Genomic DNA, 27,347 nt, shown 5'->3' with positions numbered 1-27,347 from the left:
TCCACTAACTTAAGATTCCAATCATCCGTACCATCTCAAGCAATTCAAGTTGAGTTTTAGTTGACACCCCAGCAATTCAGGGAGAAAATGATGGATCTCTTGAGCATCTTGTAGGGTGCACCGAACAGCTTTGAAAACTGCCAGGAGACACTATAGATTTAGTGAGGAGGACCTGTGTTCTTTTCATTGTGGCAACCCCATGGCCTGCTCAATCTCCCATTGCTAATCTGTTTTTGTTTTTGAACCTTTCAGTGTTGGGGATCAAATCCAGGGCCATACACCCTGGAGAGCTCTATCATAGAGCCACTCCCAGGAGCCTGAGTACCCTTCCTTCTGCAAAGGTGGGGGGGGGGGAGCATTTTCCTTCCAGCTCAAAGGAGCTGTTTATGTGAGAATTAAGGATACAGATGTTACTTGCTGATCTGCCCCGCCCCCCCATCCCTTGTGTTCAGGTGTTCAAGGATACACACCTGCGATATCAGGAGTCAAGGGTGTTATTTCTTTTCCTAGTCAAACGCACAATGGGAGGAGTCACCTTTCAATAGGAAAAATGTTTACTTTTGCACACTATCATTTGGACTTTGGGTGTGATCTTTGGTGCAACATTGGGCGTCTGCACCGTGTCCTTAAAGTTCCTTTCAGCTCAGCTCTCTTGGGGCTCCAGAGGTAGCTTCAAAGCTCTGCCCTCAGGTGGTCCCCACCTCTCAATACCTGAAAGCTACTACTCGGGTTATTTTAGAAGGCGTGGCAAGAAGCACCTGCTCCGCAGCTCCCCTTGAACCTTGCTCCAACTCTCACTCTAAGGGAGTTGCTTGCTCTGCCATTTCCTATCTCTTCCAAGTGTGCTTTATGAGATCCGGTTTCAATTCCCCTGTGGTCGCTCCCAGATCCCGTTACAATTCCCCCGAGCTCCGCCGGCCGCGTGTAGGAGTGAGAGAGAGAGAGAGAGAGAACCAAGTGCTGGCACTAGGCTACCCAAGGTTCAGTTACCCCGGGGTGGGTGGGTCCCGAGCCCGGTGCGACGCGCGGGCGGAGTGCTCTGTGACCCGGCTGCGCCGCGGCCCCTTTAAGAGCCGGGGCCCAGGCTGGCCCGCGGGCCGCGGGGAGCCCAGTGCGCCGCGCGCGTCGGAGGAGTTGGGAGCCGGCGCAAAAGTTTCCTCCCAACTCCGGCCCTGCGCCCCGCCGCCGCCGCCGCCGCCGCCCACTCCAGCCCGGGGTCTGGGGCCGGCCCTGCCACGGTCGCCAGGGCCACCGCCAGAGGCAGGGCCGGGCCGGGCCGGGCGGCGCCCGCAGTTTCACTTTGGCGCGTGGAGCCTCCGCCGGCGCCCGGCCGACCCACCCGCCGCGTCCCCGGGTCCGCTTGCTTCCCGCCCTCGGCCTCCCGTCGGGGGGGGACGGCTGCCCCCATCCCACCCACCCCCGGGGGTGGTGGTGGTGCAGCCGCGCGGGACCCTGCCCCGGAGCCACGCGCGGGACAGCGGCGTGTCCGCCCCACCGGCCCCCCACCCCCGACGGAGGGGCTGCGTCCCGGGTAGAGGGGGGGCGGGTCAGACACCTGTTCGGCCCCGGCCCCGGCGCGGGAGCCCAGGGGCAGGATGAAAGTGACAGTGTGCTTCGGCAGGACCGGCATCGTGGTGCCCTGCAAGGACGGCCAGCTGCGCGTCCGCGAGCTCACCCAGCAGGCGCTGCAGCGCTACCTGAAGACCCGGGACCAGGTGAGGGGCGCTGCCGGGAGCGGGGGGTGGTGGCGGGAGAGCGGGGCGCGACAGTGCCGGGGCGCCGCAAGTGCCCTAGGCCACGCACCTGCCTGGCGCCCTGGACCAAGTGGCGCTCTTTATGGAACTCAGATCACCCCAGCGGCCCGGTGAGCGCTGCCTGCGGCCACTTTTGCAGGCTGGCTAATGCCAGGGACCCGAAGTAGCCCTGCCTTGCCACTCAGAGCCCTGGGAGGAATGGAGGCTCCCCCAGCCCCTCACTTGGGGGTCCTTACACCTTGGCCATCTGAGGCCTACTTCCTAGTCCACACAGCCAGGCTGTTCTCTAAGACAGCCCCAGGTGTTTGAGTGGCAGAGCAGTGGAACCTCCTTGCAAAGGGACCCTGTGATGTAAGCGGTGCTGCTCACCTGAAGTGTGATTTCTGACCCACTAAGGCCCGCCCCAGTGAGGCACCTTGGAGTTAGAGCTTTGATTGGCTCAAGAAACACCCCCAAAGTTAGAGCTATTGGCGCTTTGCTTTTGGAGTTCTCAGGATGGTGGTAGGTCACCCAGTGACCTGGGCAGGAGCTCAGGTGGGATGCTGCTTGCTTATCCTAGCTAGTGCACCAGGATCTTTTCTGCTCACTCTCTATGAGCTATGGACTGAGTCGGGACCTGGGTTACTCCCAAAATAAGAAGGATGACCCACAATTCTGCCCAAGTTAAGAACAAGTGGAAGTCAAGAGCTAACATACGAAGTGGCAGGACTCGAACTCTGGTCAGGTGTCTGCGTGACGTATGGGGGCTTCTCTGTTTTCTTCTATGGAAACTTTATATGAATGCTCTGAAAAAGCACCTTTAAATTTTTCAATTTTTTGTTTGTTTGTTTGTGAGACAGGGTTTCTCTGCTTTTACAGCCCTCGCTGTCCTGAAATTCGATTTGCAGTTCAGGCTGGCCTGGAACTCACATAGATCCACCTGCCCCAGCCCCCTGAGTGCTAGGATTAAGGACATGCGTAACTACCACCAGGCACCAGTTTTTTTTTTTTTTTTCTTTCAATTTTTACATGGCCTGTCGTGTATGTTTCAACGACGTCTCAAACAGATAAGCCACAAACTCCTGTTTTCGGAGACAATAGTTCTTTGAATATTTGTTCTCATAATATTGCAAACGACAGCCCACAAGTTGGTCCATCTTGAGATGAAAAACTGATTTTCATTTATTTTAATGTCATAGGTCATCCAAAGTATAGAAATCACTTTTTCCCCAAGTACACAGTTTTAAAGTGAAAATTATACATATTTATTTAATGTGTTTATGGGGGGGTGCAAATATACCATTGTGCATATTTGGAGGTCAAGAGAACAACTTGCCCAGCTTGGTTCCCTCCTCCTGTGTGGATGGGGATCAGCATAGGCCGTCAAGCTCAGTGGTCAGAGCCACACTCTCTGACTCATCTCGCCTCCCCCAAGAATTTCATTTAGAGATTAAAGGGATCCGTATAATTTCTATGCTTCCCCTAAGAATTGGTGCACAGAAGGCAGACATCTGATGGATACATGCACATATTGTTCTGAATGGTCAAGAATTGGAGACCAGAGGCTAGAGAGCTGGCTGAGCAATTGGGAGTACATACTGTCCATGGAGAGGACCAGGGTGCAGTTGCCAGCACCCATATCTGATGGCTCACGACTGTCTGTAAATCTAACTCTAAAAGGAGCCAATCCGAAAGCATCTGCACTCACGTGTGTTTGTGTGTGTACACCACCAACCCCCTGCCCCATATACACTTAAAGGAATTGGAAGAGAGTAGAGTGAAAAGCCTTAAAAAAAAATCACCTACAGTCCCTAACACTGTATTCTTTACCATAGAATTGAAGCAGCAGGAAAGCTTAATGTGCGTATAAAGCAATGTATGATTCTAATCCACTGAGGGTTTTGTTTTGTTTGGCTTTGTGCTGTTGCTACATTGGTGTACTGTTGGTATCACGTAATTCGGTTAAAAATTGAGATTTGACCAAGTAAACGATTACCTTTGAAACCACTTTTCACTGGCTTTTGAAAATTGACTAAGGTTAGCAGTAACAATGTAATCCACACAGATTATTAAAGTTGATTTCATGGAAGAATTGTTTACTGAGATGATAAATTTATCATGATAAAAATAAGGTATGTCCTCAAATCTTATACATTTAGAAGTTTACTATAAATTTAGACATATGTTGTCCAGAGGTAAGCTACAAGCGAGTAAATAATCGTTACAAAATAACCACTGATCTTTAATGGGTTGTAGTTAGATCTTCAAAGGTGTTAAAAGCTAGGGCTACTCTGAACTGGAAGCATAATTTATATCACAGAACTCAATGTAACTGCATCGATCAGGTTACAGTTATTACCAGACATTCCATTTTTCTATGTTTGCATTTGTATATTAGTGAATGTGACATTTAAAGGTCACCCAAAGCTTATGAAATCTCTTTTTTCATTTTGAATTTTAAAATTTCAATTTATGTGGAAAATGATGTTTTCCCCTTCCCTAAATATTCTTCTCCTCTACTTTCATTTTAAGGGATATTATAAGACTTAGCTAATAATTAGTGTTCCTAATGTAACTTGAAATGTCATGAAATACTCTTAAAAAAATCCCATGCTTTTATCCATTGAATTAAAAAAAAAATAATGGAGGAAGACCAGAAATGTCAAAATTCAATTTGTACAACTTGGAATGAACTCACTTTCTATAAACCAGGCAGAGAGATTCAAAAGGCTTGTTTTTCTGGATAGCAAAGCTTCAACCCTGTGCCCAATAATAATGACAGCTAACAGGTACTATGCTTACTCTGTGTTAGGAGTTCCTCGTGTGCCATGTGACTTCTCTCCCACAACATCAAGAGTTAGATTTCCCTCTTTTACCAATTGTTACGCATGGTATAGAGATTATTAGTGAATTGCAGCATTGTGCTTGAACCCGGGGGCTGTGTTTTTCTGGTCCTTGCTCTTAACCATTAACCACATAGCCTCCTATGTTGCTGTCTTTTTCATTTTGTTTTCAAAGACTTTCTTTGTTAGCGGCAATAACAACACATGAAGATAGCATCGTTCTGTTTTCCATATACAGCAGAAGGTTTCATGCATGTTAACGGAGTGCTGTACCATTGAGCTACCCCTAGCTGCAGCATGGTAGTCACATTCCTCTTCATCTTTTATGGTATGAGTGCTGTGTTATAGGGAGAAGTTCTGTTTCCAAAGCAAATACTGCTGCAGAGAGCATCTATGAAAGATGTTCCTCAGCCTAATGATAAACAAGCCAAAGACTGGGCAATCGACTTCACACATCCAGGAGGAGGGAGATGCAGGGAGACAGAAACTTGGTGGGAACATGAATGTGAGGTATCTGTGTCCCCCGAGTCCTGAAGGATCAAGATTGGAGAAAAGTTTCAAGAGTGAGGATGGAAGTTGTCATTTTGAAGGGCTAAAGGGTGAGGGAATCCCAAGGAGGCCCTTCTAGATTTTGTACCCAGCCTTAGAGAACGGACACCACCCGCTGAGCATAAGCAAAGAGCCGGAATTTGTGGTATGTTGGAACCAGCTGAGTCAACATAAGATAAGGCTAGAAGTAGGTGAGATGCTGGAGAAACAGGAGGAACCTTGGGGAAGGCTTTAATTACGCTCTGAACTCAGAGACTTGGAATTGCCCATTTCTATTGGATGAATTCATCTTGGAAGGTGAGTTGATGGAAGGGCTAGAATTATGGGGTTCTTATCTTTGGATCCTGGTACTCTATCAGTGTCTTGGGCACTAAATCCAATTTAGTGAAGTAGTTAGTAAAGGTGATTGTCTCCTTAAGCAGTCAAGGTGTGGGTCACTGAGTAATTAGTTAAATTTATCATCAAAATTACATGTCACAGGTGAATGGATAATTGAACCGTATCCTGCAGGGCTGTCAACTCTGGCTGAGTATCACCTCTGACTTTGACATTTAGCATTTTAAACAGTACATGTGCCTGAATCCCTTTTATCAAGATTTTGATCAAGTGAGTATGGTGTGGACCTTGGGCACAGGTATATGAAGAGCACTCCACAGATTCCAGTGCCCAACCAGGGTCAATGACTAATCTATCACTAATCTCTTGGTATTGGTGAAATTAACTTGATTGTTAAACTTGTTTGATGGTAGACACTGTGTTACAGATGTCTACAGATAACCTTTAATTATGGCCAGGCAACTCTTCTTCTCTTTCCACCCAGAATCAATTCTCAAAGAAGGCACTCAAGTTATTACTCTGAACATATATGCATCTACTTGATGAGTTGAATGAATTGAAGTCTAGAAAGTAGAAAAGGCAGGGAAAGTCGTGTGTTGGGGAGTTGAAAGAAATAGTTGGATATTCTGGGCATGATGGGATTTTTTTTTTTAAAGTTGACATACAGATCTCACTGCATGTATGAGTAACCTTGTAAGTCAAGGAAGCTTCAGTAGGTTTTTCAAAATGAATTTTCTTTTTCTGTATGTAGACACCTTGAATACTTTGTTCTCCAAGTTAACATTTTTCTCAGAGCTAGAACTAGATAAGAGTAACTCCATCTTCTGATTACTTGTGGCATCAGGATCTAAGTGAGTTTATACAATAATGAGATCTGCAGTGACACTGTGTGACCAGCCTAGGGGAATAGCTAGAACTCTTGAATTTCTGAACTTTTCAGCCTTTGGTACCCTTTTGCCTGAGTTGATCTTCTGGTTCTTGGATACACACATTAGTCTCAGCTTGAATTTGTAAAGCACTCTTCGGTTTGCTGGGTCTGATTTACCTGTGGACTTTAACTTCTGTTCAGTTCTCTACTTCGCAGACTGGGTGCTCTTCAAAGCACCAGAGAGGTTGACTCATCGTCAGCAAGGCACTGCTCTATTTCAGTTGGGGTCCTGCCATTGGACTGTGACAGGTCTTCTTAGAGTTCTCTTTGCTTATTGTGTGAGAGTTTTGAGAGTTCATGTACAATTCCAGATTTCTGTCTTCTGTTAGGAAAAACCAATAGGTTTTTTCTGAAACACGGGGCTTTGCTTTCCCACATGGTGGCCACTAGCACTCAGACACCCTGTTCTCTGTAGAAGGAATTACTAATGCTCCACTTTCCGTTATCACCTAGCCAATTGTAAGGGTCATTCGTTATTGCCATGTTTAACTTTTTCTGTCTTTATTTTTGTTGGCTTAAACATTTGATTATATTTTAACTTACTGTGTTTTAACTTACTGTGTATCCACACAGGTATGTGTGTGCATGGGTGCACATGTGCCACGGTATGTGTGTGTAAGTCAGGAGACAACATTCAGGCATTGGTTCTCACCTTCCATCATGTAGGTCCCAGGAATTGAACTGAGATAGTCGGGCTTGGCGGCAAGCACCTCTGTCTAGTGAGCCATCTCACTGTTCCTCTTTTTATTTTCTTATTGGTCACTTAATGCATTGCTGCCATTTGCCTGAGCCGCTGACAGGTATGTGGGTTTTGCCCGTGGGTCTTCTCTTCCTCAACCCCCTTCTTCTTCCTCCATCCCCATATCTTTTTCTCTGTTTCCTCTTCTCTCCCAACACACACACATGTATGCATGCACATATGCAATCTCTCTCTGTCTCTCTCTGTCTCTGTCTCTGTCTGTCTCTCTCTCTCTCTCTCTCTCACACACACACACACAAACACACACATGCACACACACAAACACACACACCTTCTATGATTAATCCGGAGCCTTCCCCATAGGGCTTATTGATTGGGCTCTGGCTCACCACTTGGCTTACTTGTGTTCATCTAAATAAGTGTGTGTGTGTGACTGGGAGCCACACCCCCAGTTTGGAGCACCCAGTGTTGAGCTCAGAAGGCTTAAGCAGTGAAGTAGTCATCCCCAGGATTTCTGTGCCGTACATCCCCTCCGAGGAACTTGGGTAAATGGTAATGTTGTCAGATTATTATGAGGGTGTTTTCTGAAGGGACTGATAGTTAACATTATCTCAGAAATCTGGTGGCAATCAGAGCTTCTGGCTTTCCTTGGAAAGTCTAAAGCAGGGAAGTCCAATAGAGATTCTTGGGGTGGTGGATGTTGTATATTTGTGTCTAATGGGTTTTTATAGGGCCACATGTCTACAAAATACTTTCAGTGTAGTTAGTGCAACCAAAGAACTGAATTTTAAATTTTGGTCAGCATTCAGTAGCCTCTCATGGCCTACTTGAATGGACAGCTAAGGTTCCATGTTCCTCTGATGTTTTCCCTGTGCTCTGAAGAACACCGTCTGAAGCTCAGAATGCTAGCATCCACGCTTTGCCATCCTTACAGATATTGCTGCTCCATTCTGATGAGAATTTTACCATTAGGAAGGATCTTCACTTACTTTGGGTATTCAGAGGTGGTCGAGATAGTTTTAAAATTTAAATCTTCCATGCAGGCACTAAATAAATGCCTGGTTGTTTGAAGAGAATGTCAAGGACTGCCTCTGTTTATCTTTGGTGCACCAGCCTGAAGATGTGCATCCTCTATTTCGGGTAACAGGTAACAGGGGGCCAGTAAGAAGCAGTGAGCAAAACATCTGGATCATTTTCTCCGAAAGTTAGATGCTTCCTGACTGCTAAAAGCATTGGATGTTTTAAGCACGCATTTGCTTCCCGTATCCCATATTCTCCCCACTCTCTACCTTACTGCCTGTTCTCCACCTCTTTTCCTACCCCCTCCTCCATGTTAGCCTTAGTTTGCTGTAGCACTCAGCTGGTACAACTCCTCCTGTCTCCCTGCTTATCCCACGATGAGGTGTTCCAGCCCCATGGCTCCAGCCTCACCCTCTCTCCTGAACTCCTAAATCCATGTGCAGCTGCCTCCTGCGTGCCTTTCGCTTGGATGTCAAGCGGTATCACACACTGAAAGCATGCTGCAGGCTGAACTCCTGATTTCCTGTTCATGTTTGTTTCCTGTAGCCTAAGCCAGTTGTCAAAGGGCCATGCCATCTTTCTGGCGATGCCAGTCAGGAACTGTCTTCCTCAATGGTTCCTTTCCTCTCATGACCACAGCCCTCTAGTGACCCACAGCCAACCTGCAAGTTCTGTTGACTCTGGCATCATAGAACAGTCAGAATCTGATCTCCCTTCTCCATCTTTCTTTTAGCACACTGGTACTTGCTTTATATTTTTATTTTAGAGAGTGAGGAGTGAGTGTGTGTGTGTGTGTGTGTGTGTGTGTGTGTGTGTGTGTGTGTGCGCGTGCGCACGCGCACATGCGTTTCATCAGGATCTGTCCACTTTATCTTTTGAGATAAGGCATCTCACTGGAATCTGGGGCTTGCTGGGCAGGCTAGGCGGGCTGACCAATGAGCTTCCTGTCTGTGCCCTTTCTGCACTGACATTAGAGACAGACATCACCACATGGAACTTTTTATTTGGGTGATGGGGACCAAATCCTGATTCTCTTGCTTGTGTGGGGAACACTTCACCAGCTGCGCTGTACTCCAGCACATGGTTTTCATTTTCCCTGGTTTTGCTAACTGTGTCACCACTAGAGTGGGTTGTCGAGACAGGGTTTCTCTGTGTAGCTCTGGCTGTCCTGGAACTCACTCTGGAGACCAGTCTGGCCTCGAACTCACAGAGATCCACCTGCCTCTGCCTCCCGAGTGCTGGGACTGAAGGCACCTTCTTCATTCAGTCTTTCTCAGATCGTGCCATTTTTCTAGTCAAGTTTTCATGTCTCTCGGCCCTTATGGTGCTATATGACCTGGATACCAATGCAGAAGAAAGCTGCTCGCACAGCAGGGGTGAGATTGCTCTCCTCAGAAAGACTTGCTTGCAAAGCTGTCCCTTGGCTGACATCTAGGCCCTTAGATTTGTGGGAGGGTCCCAACCATTTCCAACAAAAATGACTTCCTCCCCAAGACTGTGTAAAATCCATGGCTTGTGCAGAATGCCTGGTCTTTAGTTTTTTAAGTGGGGTATGTGTATGCTGGAATTCTTATGTATGTTAAGCAGAGTGTGTCTTTATGACCAGCCTTCAACAGAGCCTTGAGTAATAGGCTTCATTAGCAGGCAGCCCTTCATACATGTGTGGTCAGAACTCATTACTGAAGAAATTAGGCACCTCATCTCCAGGAAGATCTTTGCAGCTTGCCCCTAGGCTCCTCGTGACTTCCTACCCATATACTTTTTTCTTTTGATAATTTTTCTTTTGATAATTTTGCTCTGTGTTCTTCACTAATACATTATAAGCGTGTTCATGACAATATGTGGAGTCCAAGTCCTCTTGGTGAATCACGGAACTAGGATGTGCTGTGGACTCTGACACACAATCTTGTACTTCTCCTTCACCTTCCTTTCTTCCCCATTCATCTCTTGCTCTACCCCAGCTACACAGATCTCTTAGTGTACTATCAAGCATTCCAGACAGACTTGCACCTTAGGTGCTGCCTTTTCCCAAATATTTTCTCCTGGTTATATATCTGTCTATTTCTCTATGCTCTCTATCTTACATGGTCATTTTCTTCTGCTGAAAGCCTTCTTGACTCTCCCATTCATAACCAAAGCCCCTCCAACCCCTCTCTCTCACTTTTCCTTTGGGTCTATACAAAGAACTCATTTATTCCTATCATTCTGTTTAACCAAGTGTATTACTCACTTGCAGTGGAATATTCAGTGTAACAAATAAAGATCATTGTCTATTTTATTCATTGTTGACCCGTTATCTCCTAGAAGAATGCCAGGTACATAGCAGGCTGTTTATAAATTCTATTTTATTTATTCTTTTATCATGTATCCATTGTTATCCACTGGAATTACCCCCTGCATCACTACTAACACCCCAATACTCCAAAACATAATTTGGAAGATTAAGAATCTGGACCAAGCACACAACAAAGCTTTAGTGTGACTATTCTGGATATTCAGATTTGTGTCTTCATTCATGTAGTTAATTGCTTCAGCTAAGAGGACTGACTAGCTGGCTGCATCACCTGCCTGGCTACACATGTCTTGGGCCTTGGTTACTGCTACCCGCTGAGTTTCTTGGTTGGTTTGTTTGTTTTCTGTGTAGTTATTCTTAGGACCTGATTCTTCTCACAAGTTTCTTTTCATGATCTATATAGCAAAATGGCAACTCAAGGCTACAAAGAAAACAAAAGCTGAAAGCAGTAGGGTATTCATAAAGCTTAGGCCTTTGATAGGCATAGTCTTACTTCTGTAATCCATTAGTATTGCAAACCATAGGTCCAGGTACAAACCAAGAGAGAGAATTTCACCAGAAGCTAAATACTAGCACCCATGGTCCGTCAGACTGTAGTCACACCGTATGATTATGGAGATGTGAAAGACAAGAACGAGTCAGTTTGCAGCCAGGTTTGTCTGCTGAGAAACAATGTAGTTAAGGGTTGCTCATCAAAAGGGAAGATATTGAAGCTGCTTGGAACAATGATGAACATTCGAAGTGGAGGCAGCAAAGTGGTCCGGGAAGTTACATAACAGTGAGGGGAGGAGGCCAAGGAAGAAGTTCATTGTACAAACTAACTTGGACCAGGTTGTGAAAGACCTTGGGGACTGTCCTGAGGGATTTTTAATGCCTTCAATTATCATCTATATTAGAAATTCATCCATATTTTTCTCAGTCTGATCAGTCTAAAATATTTGTACAAACTTAAATTATGGACTGTGCTGCTTCATTTTGACTGTGGACTCCATACACTGTAGAATCACCTGGAAAGTCTTAGTCGCAGTGGCTTATGTAGATTAGGTTAGCCTTTGGCCTATCTGTGGGGAATTATCTGGATTACATTAATTGAGTTGGGAAGAACTGCCCATCTGTGGGAGGTACCATTTTCTCAGCAAGGTATCCTAAGTTGAGTACAGGCATGCATGCATTAATTAATTGCTTTCTGCACTTGACTGTGGATGTAAGTAATGTGATTAGCTGCTTCAAGTTCATCCAATCTTGACTTCTCTGCAATGATAGTCTGTAACTTGGAATTGGGAGCCAAATAAACCCTTTATTCCTTACGCTGTTTTGTCAGGATTTTTTTTTTTTTAATTGCAGAAACAGGAAATGAAAACAGAAACAAGGCCTTTCAGATAGTTAGATAATGAATTAAGTATCTATGTTAAGTGTATATCACCCAGTTTGTTACATAGATTTTCATACTTTCCCTAGCTAAGCTATTTTCAATAAGGCCATCAAGATCTGGTAGCTGAAACTCATGGTAAATTAGTTCCTACTGATGATGTCCTGCCCTTTCAGATTCTACCTGAATTGTCTAAGATTTTGAAAAATTCTGTTTTCAGCCTTCATAGACGCCCCCTACCTCACCTACTTGTGTGCTGGTGCCCAACAAGTCCTGTTCTCCCTCTCTTTTATGCCATTACTTCGCCTGGTCACAAATACACGCTTCTCTCTCTGAGGTTATATTAGACTGAACATCTTCCTGCTTCTAGACTTTGGTGAGTGTCCCACTGTAGCTGGAAGGTTTCTCCGGTCCTGCCTGGCCCCACGATCCCTCAGCCACTTATAAAACAACCATTCAGAGGCTTAATATTAATTACTAATTGTATGGCCTATGGCAGGCTCCTTGCTAGCTAGCTCTTATAACTTAACCCATTTTATTAATCTATATTTTGCCACATGGCCATGGCATTACTAGTCCGCTGGCATCTTGCTGCTCCTTGGTCAGCAGCTGGTGTCTCTTCTGCCTCTGCCTTTCTTTTTCCTGTCTCTCTCTTGTATTTCCTGCCTGGCTATAATTTGACTCACCATAGGCCAGAACAGCTTTTTTTTCTTTTTCTTTTCTTATTTATTCATTTATTTATTTTTTCTATTATCAGCTTGATACAGTACAAATTCTTATCCTAATAGTGAAATGTTTCACTGAGGCTTGCCCAGTGATTGAGTAAGACCGAAACGTATTTATTATAAGCCACAATCATCCTAGGGTCCCCCCTGCTATATAGCCTCCCTGGTTCTGCAGAGCAGCTTCTTTATTAACCAATCAGAGCAACACATATTCACATCATACAGAAAGACATCACACATACAGTAGAGTCCATCCTCTTCTCTGTGACTCTGCCGGCCGCCATTCTCTTTTATCCCGCTGTTCTAGACATGGCTCCATAACTCTTCTGTTTGGACTCTTGAGAAACCTGGACATTCTTCACTTCACGATGAATTCTGCTCCTTCATCTCACATCACATGCTAATTGATTACCATGCTCCTTTGATGTTTAGAAGTGTGCCTCTTGGATTTGCTTTCTTTTCCACCCCAAAGCCACACACCATTTTGCATTAATTATAACAAGCCCATCGACCGTCCTCTCTATTTGTCCCTGCTCCTGACCCCTCTAGTCATTCTCTACCAGGGACCCTATAGTACAAGGTTAATGACCCCAGTAGGACGGTCAACAGTACTGAAATGGTTCTCTACTGTTCGGTGAAAACTCCCAACTTTGCTTCCCTGTTCAGGGCCTTTATCCCTCTACCACTTTTAAATTACTAGATGCAGTTAAGTATTACTTGAGGCTTTCCAACACTGTGGATAAATCCTGCCCATCCTGAAGGGTAGGGTGTGTCTCCAGCCTCCCTTTTTCTAGGACCCTCTCTTGTCACTTTCCCCTTGACTTTCACAAGTCTGAGTTTCCAGAACTTTCCATGTTTATTACTTAATTTAGTAAAACACATCTTCCATTACACTTCTTATTAGTCATGGGCTGCCAAGAAATGGAAAAGAAAAATCACAGAATCACAACAGGTTATCTCCTCAGGGACTCCTTTCTGGGTGAAAGGGTGATGCTGACCCACATAATCCCCAACTTCTGGCTTCTTTCATCTTCAGAGTTCCCCACAGATCCTCCACCTTTTGTTGAGTGATGAAACAGTATCTGGAAACATTTTTGAAGGCTTGAGGTTGGCTTTGTAGTAGCAGACCCCACTTCTGCTGGTGAAACTGGCCACGTGCCCTAAGTAATCATGGGGGACAATCCTGTACCTGGCTACAGGTGGGTAGTTAGGCTGCCTGTGCCACATGCTGTAATCTTTTTGTTTTCATACTCCCCTGTGAGCTAGACAAGAGCAAGGAGTGTGTCTTGTTTATTTTACTGTCCCTCTGTTTAGCACAGTACCCAGTACACAGAATGGATACTAAAAATGCCTGCTAAATTATATCAACTTTTACATTTCTTTCTTTTGTAAAAGTAAGGGTGACCTTGTCATAAGCCCAGTGTTTATAAGTTTGAAATTGTTCCATGTGGTTGGATTTTCTCCTCAAGCCTAAATGTAACTTTTCTCGTGATTATCTTTAAACGCCTCGTCATAGCCACGTTTGCTGCAGGCAGGCGTTTAGTGGTCCATTATATCTGCCACGCTGATTGTCTTCAATAACAGCTTCACGTTCTGACAGGTTGACTCACTTCTCCGATTTTTGAGACTGAGTGCTCTGCAGTTCTGATTTTCAGTGAAGCAACATCATAACGATCTTTCTTCCCGGAGACAGGTGCAATGCAATCTCTTACATTTGAGCAATGTTTGATTTTCAGTATTGTATCCATTAATTTCATGTTGATTTTTTAAAATGATGCTGAATTCCATCAGCTTTGATGGTTTATCTTTAACAGGCATGCTATCTGTGCCTCGGGGGTTGCTAAAATTAGGCCTGTCTCCTGTTGCTGGCCTCGGCCAGCTTTCTGATTGCAGGGCTCTCACGTTGTAAGGCAGTGCCATGCAATTGCAGGATACCAAGAGACAGGCTGGTTAAAAAGGTTTCCCTCTCAATTTGGCCCCTATCAGATTCAGTGCCAAGTATTGCCCAGATAAGAAAGGCCTGTGTTGCTCCTGGTTTTTGCCTCCAGATGAGGGTATTAAACTCCCATGGTGGTCCTGGAGCCGACTTGGTGTGGCAGCCCACAACAGAAGGATGTCCTCAACTCTTGGCTCATTTCTCAGCAAGAACAGAGAGTCAGAGTCAGAGCTGTTTCACTGCCTGGTTTGGAGTAGAAACGAAAGGCTGATGGGGAATTCCAGTCACAGCCTTCTGGTGCCTTTATTGGCATGGCATATATAGTGTCATTATTCTTTCATAATAAAAGCATGAACCCTGGAAATGGTGGCCTCTAAACATAGATAGGAGTTGGCCTGTTTCTTCAGAGGAGTGAAGAGTTGTGGGGTACCTACCTTTAGAACCAAGGGCAATAACTGCTGCCTCTTAAGCCTGTATTGTTTGAAAGGTGTGTATTCATGAGGTCTCTGTTGGACCTCCACACAAGAGATACTCAGATGTCTATGGCAGTAGTAGTTTTATAGCACCCCAAAAGTCAGCTTGGTAACTTAGAGAAGACAAGAGAGAGAGAGAACTAAGTTGGGCCACACAAAATATTGTATGCTTGAGATATAGGTTGATAGAAGCCCTGGGAAGTTAGTGGAAAGAAAGACCAGAGCCAGGAGTGTAACGAACAAGTGCTCTGTGTGATGTAGGGACTGGGGGTGGTGGGCAGAGGGACCTTGGCTCTGGGGGAAGGAGTTAGGGAGTTGAGCACCTTTTACTCTGTGAACCAGGGGACTCTGAGGGATGGATGGATGCTTGAACAGGGGAGCAAACTGAGAAGAGCACGGGGTAGGTAGCCTGGCTCTGTCTCAGGTGGCTGTTATTTGTTTTGAAATGGGTGTCACTGTAACCCAGTCAGGCCTTGAACTCATGGCAATCCTCCTGCCTCAGCCTCCAGAGTGTTGAGACTACAAGTATGCGTTACCTCTTGGTGAGGTGGGCATTTGTTTGTTTTGGGGGAGAAGCAGGAAAAAAGAGGGCGTTTTCCTAGGGTGCTTGTCTGAGGGAGTAGTAAGGGACAGGGGATGTGCACAGGCAGGTGTCCTCTGCCGTGACAAGCTAAAGAGGCCCAGGAGTCAAGGAAGCCTTCTGGGCCGTGTGGCGGTCTGATTGAGGAACCTTTCTGCACTGATACTCTGACGTACTGCCCTGCACTTGGGGGTGGAGGCAGCCGACACTGCATGGGGAGAGACTGGTCTGGCCACAGGAGTGGAGCTGAGGCTCACGGGGCAGAGGAAGTGTGGGACTCACTGTATGTGGTCAGGGCAGCATGGGTGGACCTGGAGAGGAAGCGGTGTGAGCTTCACACACCCGGGATTCAAAAACTTTCAGTGTGTGCCCCTAAGCTGTAACCCCTGCGGCTGGAGGCACACAGATAAGGAAGACGTCGTGGTTGTGCCCTTAAAGAGCCCCCTGGCTTTGGGGAGGGGAGAGGACGAAGGGGTCGAGAGAGCCAGGCTGCGATCGTAAATCATGGACTCATAAAAATGCCAGGCCTTTGTACTTTTGTTTAGTACTGTATCAGAGATTTGCTTCAAGGTGGAGATTTGAGTGTAGACATGGGAAGAAAGCAAGGTGGTGTCCAGAAACGAAAGGTATTCGACTAAGTGAGCGAAGGTGTCAACTGTTTTGGTGGCCTTTAGACTCTAGGAGGTTTCAGTGACTGGAAAACCTGGTTTCTGCTCTTCTTCAAGCTTGTCTGCAGCCCAGGGGCTGGACAGCCTGGCTCTTGTCCTCTGACTTTTGACTGGGGTCAGCTATTGAAGAGGATCCAGCAAGAGACGAGAGGGCAGGAGGCACCCTCCCTGCCAGGTCACTGGGGATGGGCCTCTCTTTTCTTAAAGGCCATAGCTCTTGTCAGGCCGCTCACCCACAGCCTGCCCACTCAGTATCAGCTGCTTTCCTGGATGCCCTTGGCTCCTAGACCACCGCAAGGGCTCACCACTCTTCTGCACACTACCCCTTGATGATTTCTGAGATCTCTGGCCAACCTCTGTAAATTGTTTCTTTGATAAACTCCTAAGTGCCTAGTTTGAACAAACCATCTGCTTCCTGCCAGGATTTGGACAGAGGATCACAGTGAGAAACAACGCTTTCCTTCAAGACTAGCACTCACACTGTTGACGCCCACACGAGACAAAGGCTTATGAAAGAATTCATTCCTTACTATAAATGATACTGTCTGGGTTTTATTCTGTTTTTTTTGTTTGTTTGTTTGTTTACTTGCTTTACTTAAACAGGAAGGTAGTTGGGGCATGTTAATTGATTCCGCTGCCTATGAATTGGTTAGGAATTGTAGTTTGAATGCCAGTAGATTCTTGATGTTTAGGAACATTGAATGGACCATCAGGCTAGCACACTAGAAATCCCCATAGCTCTAACTTCTAAAATTGTGTATAGATTAAATTGTTACGCTGGAGTTAAATTCTTAAAATGAAGTGTTGAAATGATTTTTCTGTGGATTATGATGCCAATCCCTTATATTTAATAAAGATAAGATCTGGGTCCTGTGACTCACAAAGTGCCAGCACATGAACAATGAACCATCTTAACTAGCATCCATGTGACTTGATAAACTCCTGGAGACATTGAGTTCTACCTCTCATCTCGATTTCTTTTGTGACACAGTAATAGTATTGGTAACTTTAAATGTTAGGTCCGGATTACTTCTCTTGGTAGCAGAGAGTCAAGGAAATGTGAGCTAGGTAAATAATCCTCGTCTTCATTTATAGACACACTGGGAGAGATTCAGTGGGCTTGGGCTTTGACAGCAGTATTTGATCAGAAACGCTTTCCCAGAACCTTAAAAATTAGATGGAACTAAAGTTCAGAAATTGCTAGTAAAAAAAAATTAGGGAGAATTACTATAGCTAGATTTGTGTTTCATATTTCCCTCCCTTTGTTCTAGTTTATCTTCTGGCAAAGAAGGGCCATTTGGAAATGGGGCCATGGAGAGTGAGGGGGGCTTCATTCTGTTACTGTGCTCATTTCTTAGGGTGGCCATGACAAGCTACAGCAGGCCAGGTGCCTTCAAACAAAGTAAATTTATTTTCATATAATTCTGGAGGCTCACAATTCAAAATCAAAGTGTTAGAGGGGTGCTGTCTGCTCAGTGCCTCCAGACAAGGGTCTTTTCTGGCCGCTTCCACCTCCAGTGAGCCCTGGTATTCCATCATTACATGCCATCTTCTCTGTGTCCTTCTGTCTGTCCTCTTCTTGTGCCAGTAGTGTTGTTTTGGAGCCCGCCATAATGACCATCCATTGAGGTCTATCTTTATAGGCCCTGTTTCTAAATCACATCATATTTGTGGGTACTAGGCCTTAGCACCTCATCATATCCTTTTGGGGAAGGACACAACCCATCCTGAGACAACTGCAGTATGATTCACTATACTGTTTGGTCTACAGATAACCTATTTTCTATTTTCATGGGCTCTGATACCACTTCTGCTGCTACTAGACTTTGACATCTGTGCCTCTCTGGTTGACCCACTAAAGACTCACGCGTGTCTAACTTTTGTCTCATCCTTTTTGCCCATGTGATATCTGCTCCATCAAGTGTTGATCAGAAGCTCAGTGGCTGTGTGCGCTGCCGTTCTCTTCAGCCTGTGGAGGTGACAGTGGGTGTTTTGAGTACCTCTCACGTGACACATAGAGTCCAACTCCTTCCCAGTGTCACTATCATATGTATCCATGTGACAGGAAAGCACAAGCTGGCACCAGTTGAGTTCCCTTGGTGCTCAGCGGAGGCTGGAATGGCCAAATGAGAAAACTGGATACAACCGAGATAGACGGAGGAGTGTGTCTTGTGACAGAGATAAAAGGAAAGAGGAGTGCTGCCGTGATCCTCAGAGTCTTGATCCCAATATCCTGTTAGACCCGCGAAGAGCATTTACGTGAAACATTTCAGTTTATAGGTAGAAATCAAGACAAATTAGAATGACTCCATTATAAGCCCAAATTCCTTGTTTTTATAAACGTAAGTGTCAGAAATAAAAAAAAAAGTAGTAAGAAGCATGACATGAGGTAGCATTTGTCAGTCCCCTTGATGTTTGACTTACTTTCAAATCTGCTTGCTCATTCAATCCATTTAGTACATTTTGGTTGAAATAGATGAAGAAGTCCTGCCTTACAGCTCCATGTAATTGGAAGAAGAAGGTGCATTTTAATAGCATCGTCCAATAATTAGACATAGGATTTTTATAGTAATTGATACTTCCATTTTTCATTCCTAAAACAAATATATGTACGTTTCTGTGAGCCAGGAGTTTAACCACAGCTTTCCTGGGCTCTTTTTGTTCAAGGTTTATGAACCTTCAAATGTCAAAACCAGGCTGCCAACGTCTTTAGGAGCTTCATTGAAAAGCCTCTCTCTGTGCTCATGAAAGCCCACCTGCAGCTGCAGGGCTCAGGGCTCTGGCTCCCGAGGGCTACAAGCTGAAGGCTACCCTCAGTTTCAGAGGCCATCTTTCTTTCCTGGAGGCTATCTGTCTTTTTCTATTATGCAGACTTCCCAGGATGACCCTCTGCCTCATTTTTAGAACATTTGACTGGCAGAGTGGAGCATTAAACATTAATTAATTAAGCATTAGCCAATGGCATCCCAACATGGTTTTTATAAAGGCTAGTTGCAATATCAAACCAGAAACCACAGGAATGATATTTTCATATTCTGTTACAATTCAGTGGTTTATATTATTCCTTGATAGATCATCTAAGTGTGGATTGTTTCATTGCATGTATTATTTGTCCAAATGAATGGTTTTCTTTGTGGCGTTTTCATACATGTATATCAAGTGTTTGGTTACGCTGTCCACCTCCTCATATGCACACTTTTCTGCACTTCACCTTCACGCTGGTCCCCTTCCCAGTCCTCATCTGATTATCCCCTCTCTAGTAAGATGTGACCTTTCCTGAATCCTCATGGTTGTGTTTCTCTTCCTTTTCCATATGCAGAATTCCTGTCTATGTCTTCTCTAGCAATGGATTAGTACTCAGCAATTTCTTTGTTTAAACTTGTGTTTATCAAGGAAGGGTTTCTTTCTGCTTTGACTCCAGAGGAAGGCTTTGCTAGATGTACTTGTCTAGGATGATGGCGCCGCTCTCTCAGGCCTTGAAGTGTGTCTTCTTAAATCCTTTTGGGTTGTAGGCGTTGTACAAAGGAGACTGTTACTCTGATGCGTTTGCCTTTGTTTGTAACTTGGTGCATCTCTCTTGAAGTTTTCACTAGTGTCTTTTGGCTCTCTAGTCTTGAGCACTGGAGCTGTAATGTGATGTAAGACCCCTCTCCAGCCATGTCTGTGTGTGTCCTAAAAGCCCTGTGGACCAGATGTCCTTCTCGTTCTCAATACTCGGAACATTTTCTGTGAGTAGCTTGTTCAAAGTGTTTCAATCAGTAAGATAAGATTATGCCTTATCTCCTTTTCCTATGCTCATAAATCACAAGTTTTGTTTTGAATGGCACCTCAGGAGCCTGTGTATTCCACTTATACCATGTTATTTTCAATTCCTGTATGTGTGAATATCATACATGTAGTCTGCTTTCCTACAAGCCTTGGTTGGTGTTCTGACTTTCTATTCAGTCTATTTTGAGGCTTTCAATTCAACTGTTTTTTTTTTTTAACTTGTTGAGCTTCTCATTTGCAACATTTCAATTTGAGTTTCTGTTTATTCTGAATTTCTGTCTATCTATTGAATTTCTCTTTTGCATCCTACATTGACTTCCTTATTCTGTAAGCTCCTTATTTGTATCCTCGTAAGGTATTGATCTCTGTCCACTTGTGAATTTTCTGTGATTTTTGTAGTCATTCTTGGACATTCCCTGCAATTCCATTCATTATTATTATAATCATTTACTGTGGAATGGTTACCATTTGGAAAAATCAGTTTGCTTTTTTTTTTTTTTTAATCATTTTTTATGTGTTTCTGCATTAGAATTTGTTCATTTGGAGCCAAGTTGTTGACTAAAAGTTTAATTCCCTTCATTCTTTTTGTTGAAACAAGTGCTGGCAAGGTTGAGGTATAGTTTCTACCATGGCTAGGGATGTAGTCAGCTCAGTGCCCACCTACCACATTCAGGGCAGAAGTGGATTCCCAGCATCACTCAGAAGAGAACTGTGGTAAGAGCTATAACCCAGATAACCCACTGTGGAAGTCAGTAATACTCAATTAAAAATAGTCACTACCACAACCACAATAACACCAGAGGAAAAAGAGTGGAGATAATCCTGAGCAAACTAAGAAGATGTTAAGTAGTCAAGACAGGACTAGGCAAAAAGGAAATTAGTACAAGAAAATAATGCTAGAAAAAGAGGAGAAAAGGGAGGAGAGAAATAAGTGAGAGAAGGGAATAATAAAAGACAAAGAAGATACAACTAGAAATAAACAATAGTGATTTCTATCTCGGTACAAGTCTATTTACAAATATCTTAATTCTTATTGGCCTATATACCATGTTTATTTAACAACAACAGAAATAATGAGTAACAATCAGTTGTCCTGAAGGTGGTGAAGGGAAGGTTTGTCATTAGCCAAGATCTGTGCAGGACAGATAACAGAAAATAGGAATAAAATATACTTTTCTCACAGTGGAAATATTTAAGTCTGTTCTTAGGCTTTTTAAAAATTATTTTAGATAATCCTGAGGAGAGGGTGCATATCAGTCTCATAATTAAGATTTCTTTGAAGCAGCAATTACAATTATTTAGAAGATTGAAAGTGTATGGTTCAAATCTCAGCTGGCATTTAGGCATTCTGTGAAGAGTACGCTTAGATAAGAAGCAAGAAATTGGTCTCCATTGAATTATTTGATCAGAAGAGATGATTGGAATGTTACTAATGAAAAATTGCAAGCAAAGTTAGGCATATTATTTTACACTGTATAACTCTGATATGCTATTATTTGCAGTGACACCAAAAATATAAGAAACACACCATGAGGATTTAATTTTTTCCCCTGTCATCCATCCGTTGAACACTGAGAGTGGTGGAGCTGAATTTTAGCTGCAAACAGAGTCAGGGGCTGTTTGTGCACTTACACTTTGTGCACTTACACTTTGTGCACTTACACTTTGTGCACTTACACTTTGTGCACTTACAGTTTACATATTCGGGTGTTCATGAAAAGAGCAATCCTAAATATGTCTAATTGTCTCCAAGTATGGAGCTCATATCTGCTATTTTTTTTTCAAAAGAATCCAAAGGTTGTGATCACTTATGACTGGGTAGATGCTGTCTTAAAAGCAGAATATTCTTCTAATCTGAGAGTGCATTTGTAGAGTATGAATGTTTACATAATACTGTATATAAGCCATCAACATGCATGTTGAAATTACGTGATAAGATGGGTGACATGGAAATTCAGTAATCAACTGAATGGTAGACACGCATGTGTTTACTGTCTAGGGGTATAACTGTCACTCTACTATCTGAACTTACTGCATCCTGTAGCAGGTATTCTTGCATGGTTCTGCCTGGCATTCTTGGTTCTGTTTTAGCAGATAGTAGTATAATAAATGAGTGTATGACTTTTTCAAAAGGAAGTTTTTAGAAAAGAAATTTTGTCTTGATTCCTGTTTTCTTTATCATCAGGAGGTCGACAGTTGCGGATATTGTTTTGAATTGTTCCGTGTAGTAATAATCAAGGTCAGTTGGAGTGATGAGAGAAGTGTAAGAAGGCTTCCTGTTTGTATAAACAGAGGCAAGAGGGTGCCTATTGTGAGAAAACCTGTGTGTGTTCTGGCCCATAGCTATGGTATCATCAAGGGTTAAACATCATTGAGATGGCACCAAATACAACCCCCTTTCCCAGTATTTCTTCTGTGGTCACCTGTGGGGTTGGAATATTGGCTTGAGATTCTTGAAGTTTGTATTACAGTATATAATGGTTCTACATGGAATTCAGTATGCTATAATAGTACTGCTGACTGGGGACTTGTCTGCTTAGCCAAATACTGAGATCTTCTTGTGGGAGGAAAAATCTAAAAAGAGATGAGATCTTATAGATGAAATCTGTAGGGGCACGAAGTGTGCAGAAGACAGTGAGCTCAGATCAGCAAGAAAGCAGGCATTTTGTACCCCGAGGGATATCTTGCTGTTAGTATCTCATCCATTGCTGCAGCTGGCATAGGGGAGGATAAAGAGTTTAGCTGTGTTTATGAAGGAGAGACCTTCAAGTCTCTAATGGAGCTGCTCTCCACCTTTAAATGTTGATACTAATTTTAGAATTGATTAAATATATTGCTTTGCACTTCCTCCTGTCTTAGTCTGGCAAAGCAGAGCGGGGAGAATGAAGCTTGTCAACATATCTATCATGATTTCTGTGAGGATAGACTGAGGGGCTCGATCTCGGAGGAGAGATGTTTGAGAACATTGTGATTTGGGAATATTGTACACCTTGATTGACTGGGTAGTACTCAATTCCAAAGGCAAGAGTAAATACCACCTAAGAGAAGGCTTTCAGGTCCATCACAGGGGCCCACATAAAGGATGTGCTGGAGGTGGAAAGCCCAAGATTAGATAGGTAAGATGCCAGGACTGAGGTCGGCAAAACCTGTTGGTATGAGGTCCGCCTTCCATATGTATTGTGTCTATGGCTTAGGCAGCACTGGGAACAGAAAAGCCACCAGCAGGCCAACAGCAGTCAAGTAGATCTGTGAGGCTTCTGGGGAAAGCATTGGGCTTGGCCCTTGGGACCTGAGGTGCAGCCCTGGCTCCTCCATGAATGTGAGCCAGCTCTGGCGACACGGACCAGGTCCTGAACTCTTAAGACCTAGGCATAGACAAGCTATCCTAAAGGCTCTTCCTCAGCCACAAAAATGTTTTATATTGGCTGATTTATTACTTTCAACTATTCATTCTAAGTGCTAACTTCCATAAGCTGCCAAGGAGTAGTCTTTCAGGTCCCTATTATGATGAAGTATGATAGATAGATGATTCATGTATAATTAACTGTGTGCATCTCCATACAAATCGCCCCTCAGATCCAAGTTTCTCATAAAAGTTTTTCTCCCTTAGGCTTACACTCTTAGAATTTTGTTTGCATCTTTGATTTATTTGGAATATAAAGCTTGTGTTATCTCAATCTTACCAAAAGATTCTTACCTCACCAAAAGGAATATGCTTTGTTTGGTGATTTGCCTTTTCTTCACCATGATGTTTTCAATGTCAGAATTTATACGTAAAGCACTAAATAAAACTGGATGAGTAAGTAACTGGAGAATATACTTTAATTCACCCCAAATTATTATGAACTGTCAAATATCATAACATGACTTAAAGGGTTAGAATATTACTGTGTTAGAACTGTCCTGTGTTAACTTGGAAGGTGTGACTGACAGGATCAATCACTCTAAAATGCCATGAGAAAAAAATGTCAGGGCTGACTCATAATCCTGTAACTTTTATTCTCAATACCAAAGAGGAAGTATCACTTTCCTGAGATCAGGCTTTGAGTTACTTCATGAATCCAGAATAATGCCTCCTAATTAGAAAAGGAGGAAGTGAAGAAAGTGTGCTCAGGAATGATAATGGTCCATTATACTGAGAACAAAGTGCTTTGTTGGTTTTCTGGCCAGAAAGAAATGATTGTGGAGATGAAGACCTTCTGAGATCTGGGAGTTGGGTTCTGTATATAGCTGTTGTACTAATCAGAGACAAGCGAGCCAGAAACAAGCTTGGAGGAGGAAGAGGGGTGTGCCTGATGTCCGGATGGGCAGAGTACATGTGATTAGGGGTGGGGTGAAGGAGGGGGCAAGAAATGGAGGATGGGGAGTGGAGGGGTGAGAGGGAGAGGGAGGAGGCTTCTCAGCCTACAGGAAGCCCTCACCTCTAGGAGCAGTGCCCTAGATGCTCTTATATTTTAACCTGGAAAACGAGTTGGTGGTTACTGTGAAGTCTCACTATCACCATAAGGCAATGCTGCTCTATTTTCTATGCTGTAAGACCCTATATCAGAATCCAGTTAGGAGATAAGTGGACATTGACCAATTGCAGATATTTGTATAAACACAATGCTTATATACATTCCCCCTTACAGTATGTTAGTTGTTTAGCTCTCTGAGGAAATGAGCTGAACATAGATGCTGCAGAGAGCTATTTTCATTTTATGAATAAAATGCTGAGAGATACCTACTCATCCACTCGTTAATTATCCGTCGTTTGGCAAATGTCTCAGAAACCTTGAAGCTACAATAAAGATGGTAGTAGTTATCTTGTTGTAGGAAGTTATGATTCTATCTGATGGTACATGTCCCTTATAAAGGATCATGTCTTGGAATGACCTTGGAAATGCCCTCTCTCTGTATAAAGGTGGGATTTCAGAAGATCACCCACAGAAGATGAAACCGGAGACTCCTTTGCTTCATTAAATTATTGGCTCAGAAAAGTCACAGAAACCAATGTCAGCATGGATAACTGAGGACAGCCTAACTAAGGTGGCTGGCTAGAGGTTGTGCTATTCTAGCCAGTTTGCGATTCCATTTCCAGCCTAAGGCATGCTCTGCTTCAAATACGATGTTGGAGTGAGATGTTAAGGATACACCGTCCAGTCTTTATCCTTCCCCTGCTGTGCTAGATTTCAGTCATGATGTATTTACTACTGGAATGAGGACCTTTCCTTGGGCAAGATAACCATGGTGATAATGATAGCAGCAGCGGCTTGATCGGACCTAACCTCTGCAACACATACTGAACTCCAGACGCTTTGTGTGATGATCTCATCTGATGCCTTCTGACAGGGTGGAGAGGTGCCGTCATTCTCTCCTACCAGACTAATGATGTCATTGAGACTCAGGGAGGTTAGATGACTCCCCCATATCTGTCTGTAGCAGAGGAAGAGGTGGTCACTTGTCTCATCTTTTTCTGTGTGTGTGTGGAAGTGTCGACAGCCTCTGTGCTTGCCACCTGCCCGCTGATGCAGGCTTTAGTTTATGGTAAATACCCTGAAGGGCACTTGTGCTCCCCGGGTTCTCCTTGTCCTGTTGGGTGATGTCAGTGCCTCCCGCACCCTTGGGTGCTGAGGCATGACCGTGCAGGCCACTGTTTGTCCTTCAGCCTTCCTCTCCTGCCTTTTCCTGTGTCATCACTGGCTCTTGGTTTCTGCAGCTCAGCACTCCCGCTCAGCTTCTGCCCTTGGGTGTCACTGTCTCCGTGCCATTCCTGTCATGGTGGCCGGTCCCTGGGCCTCCCTTGCTCACTGCAGCTCTTCCCAGGCCAGGGGTAGCTCCTCCCTTTACCCCTCCAGATTCTCCTGTGAAGTTACCAGCTGTCACAATGTCAGCTCCAAAGGCCTAGTCCACCGGGCCTTGATGTTATTTGACTTGCCCCTTCATTTAGTAGCAGAGCCTCTTCCTAGGCAGATGTGTGGGTCCAAAGCTGTTTGTTACTTTGTTCTTAGGGGAGGTTTGGCTGTTGTATAAAACATGGCCTCAGTAAAGTGTTGTTATTGTACTAGTGACTGTTGGTTGCAATCAAAATAATCGATTAATCTCCTAAATACTTACTTCTGTTTATATGCTGGCTTTTACTAAACAAAATGATAACAAAGTTCTTGAGGAAGCTGAGCTAGCAGGCATTCCATATTTTGCTACTAATATTTACTTGAACATATGTATCTTATGGTTTTATCTTTCTGGTTTTAAAGGGATTACCCTTCCTTCCCAAAGAAAATTTAAGTCTTCTGCTATCATATGGGAACCTAAGATCCATGAGACTAAGGGGCTTCATTTTAGTTTCCAGCCCTGTATGGACAACACCTGGTCTTGGACAGGCAGCTGGATGCAGTGGTCCTTTGTGTGGACTCTGCAGAAGGTTGCCTAGATGGAAATAGTCTTTGTTCACTTATGCCCCCCCGTGCCTCCGTTTCTCTCAGTGTGAGATGGAGCTATAGTGTTCCTGTGGGAAACTAAGAGTTGCAGTTCTCAAATGTCCAGACCATGCTGACCATACACTAGCAGTCTGTGTGTCCTCCATGTAAGTTCGTCTGACAATGGAGTTGTTCTCAGAACCAGATAGAGTTCAACACTGAGAGATTTATTGAGAAGACACATGGAACAGCAAACTCTTTTAGTAAATCTCAGTTGTTCTTGATTTTTGTTGGAAGTTTCTGTCCAATCCTGTAGCTCTTCACTGTGTGGAGGGCATTCCTCTCTTATTTAGCTACTAGATTTTCATGGATTATTATTCATTTGCTGATGTTCTTTCCAAATGTCTTAATAGTGGTTATTATGACAGAAGGAGACCCAGCAATTTCACATGAGTTGACCTTAAATTCTGAATCACCAAATGTAACATCTAAGACATTGTACACATGGCTTCATTACAATCTGTATATTGCCAAACACACAGGTTTGGAAGTTATGAAATGGACAATTTATGAGGAGAGGACTCCAAATGCTAATCTTCGGTAAATTTGTCCTTAGTTTTAAAGACATTTAGGTCACAGTTGTGGTGAATTCTTAAAATATTAATTATATCTTGTTTTCTAAATTCTAGACATAAAATCATCCCTATGAAAACATTTAAGAACTCTCAGACAGAGACTATAAGTTGTTTAAATAGTTTGGAAACTGATACATCTGGCTACCTTTTTAATCCTGGGAAATTAAGACAATTAATCAGCCCCTGACACTGATGTTGAGAAAGCAGTTCCAATTTTTACTTCCAGTTTACACTCACGGATGTATTGGAACAGGTATTTTTTTTTCTCCTGTGTTGGGTGGATATAGTCTGCTAATGTTTTATGTGGTGCCATCCCTGCTGGGGAAACAGCCCCCTGCCTGCTGTCCTCCAGGCTCTGACTATGAGGTTTACCAGAGTTTTGCACACCGGACC

At 43.9% G+C, this 27,347-nt stretch overlaps 1 protein-coding gene across 1 annotated transcript in view; it reads left to right on the top strand.

Moving 5' to 3' along the window:
- Positions 1-1,446: 1,446 nt before the first annotated feature.
- Positions 1,447-27,347, top strand: part of Pard3b (par-3 family cell polarity regulator beta) — a 978,380-nt gene continuing 952,479 nt past the window's right edge. Inside the window, exon 1 of the mRNA XM_006975013.4 lies at positions 1,447-1,715. Within this exon, the coding sequence (XP_006975075.2) occupies positions 1,596-1,715 (120 nt within the window). The 5' untranslated portion in view covers positions 1,447-1,595. The remainder of the gene's footprint in view (positions 1,716-27,347) is intronic.

The sequence above is a fragment of the Peromyscus maniculatus genome, chromosome 13 (genome assembly GCF_049852395.1).
Source record: "Peromyscus maniculatus bairdii isolate BWxNUB_F1_BW_parent chromosome 13, HU_Pman_BW_mat_3.1, whole genome shotgun sequence".
Classification (NCBI taxonomy): domain Eukaryota; kingdom Metazoa; phylum Chordata; class Mammalia; order Rodentia; family Cricetidae; genus Peromyscus; species Peromyscus maniculatus.
This window is presented reverse-complemented; position numbering and strand designations above follow the sequence as displayed.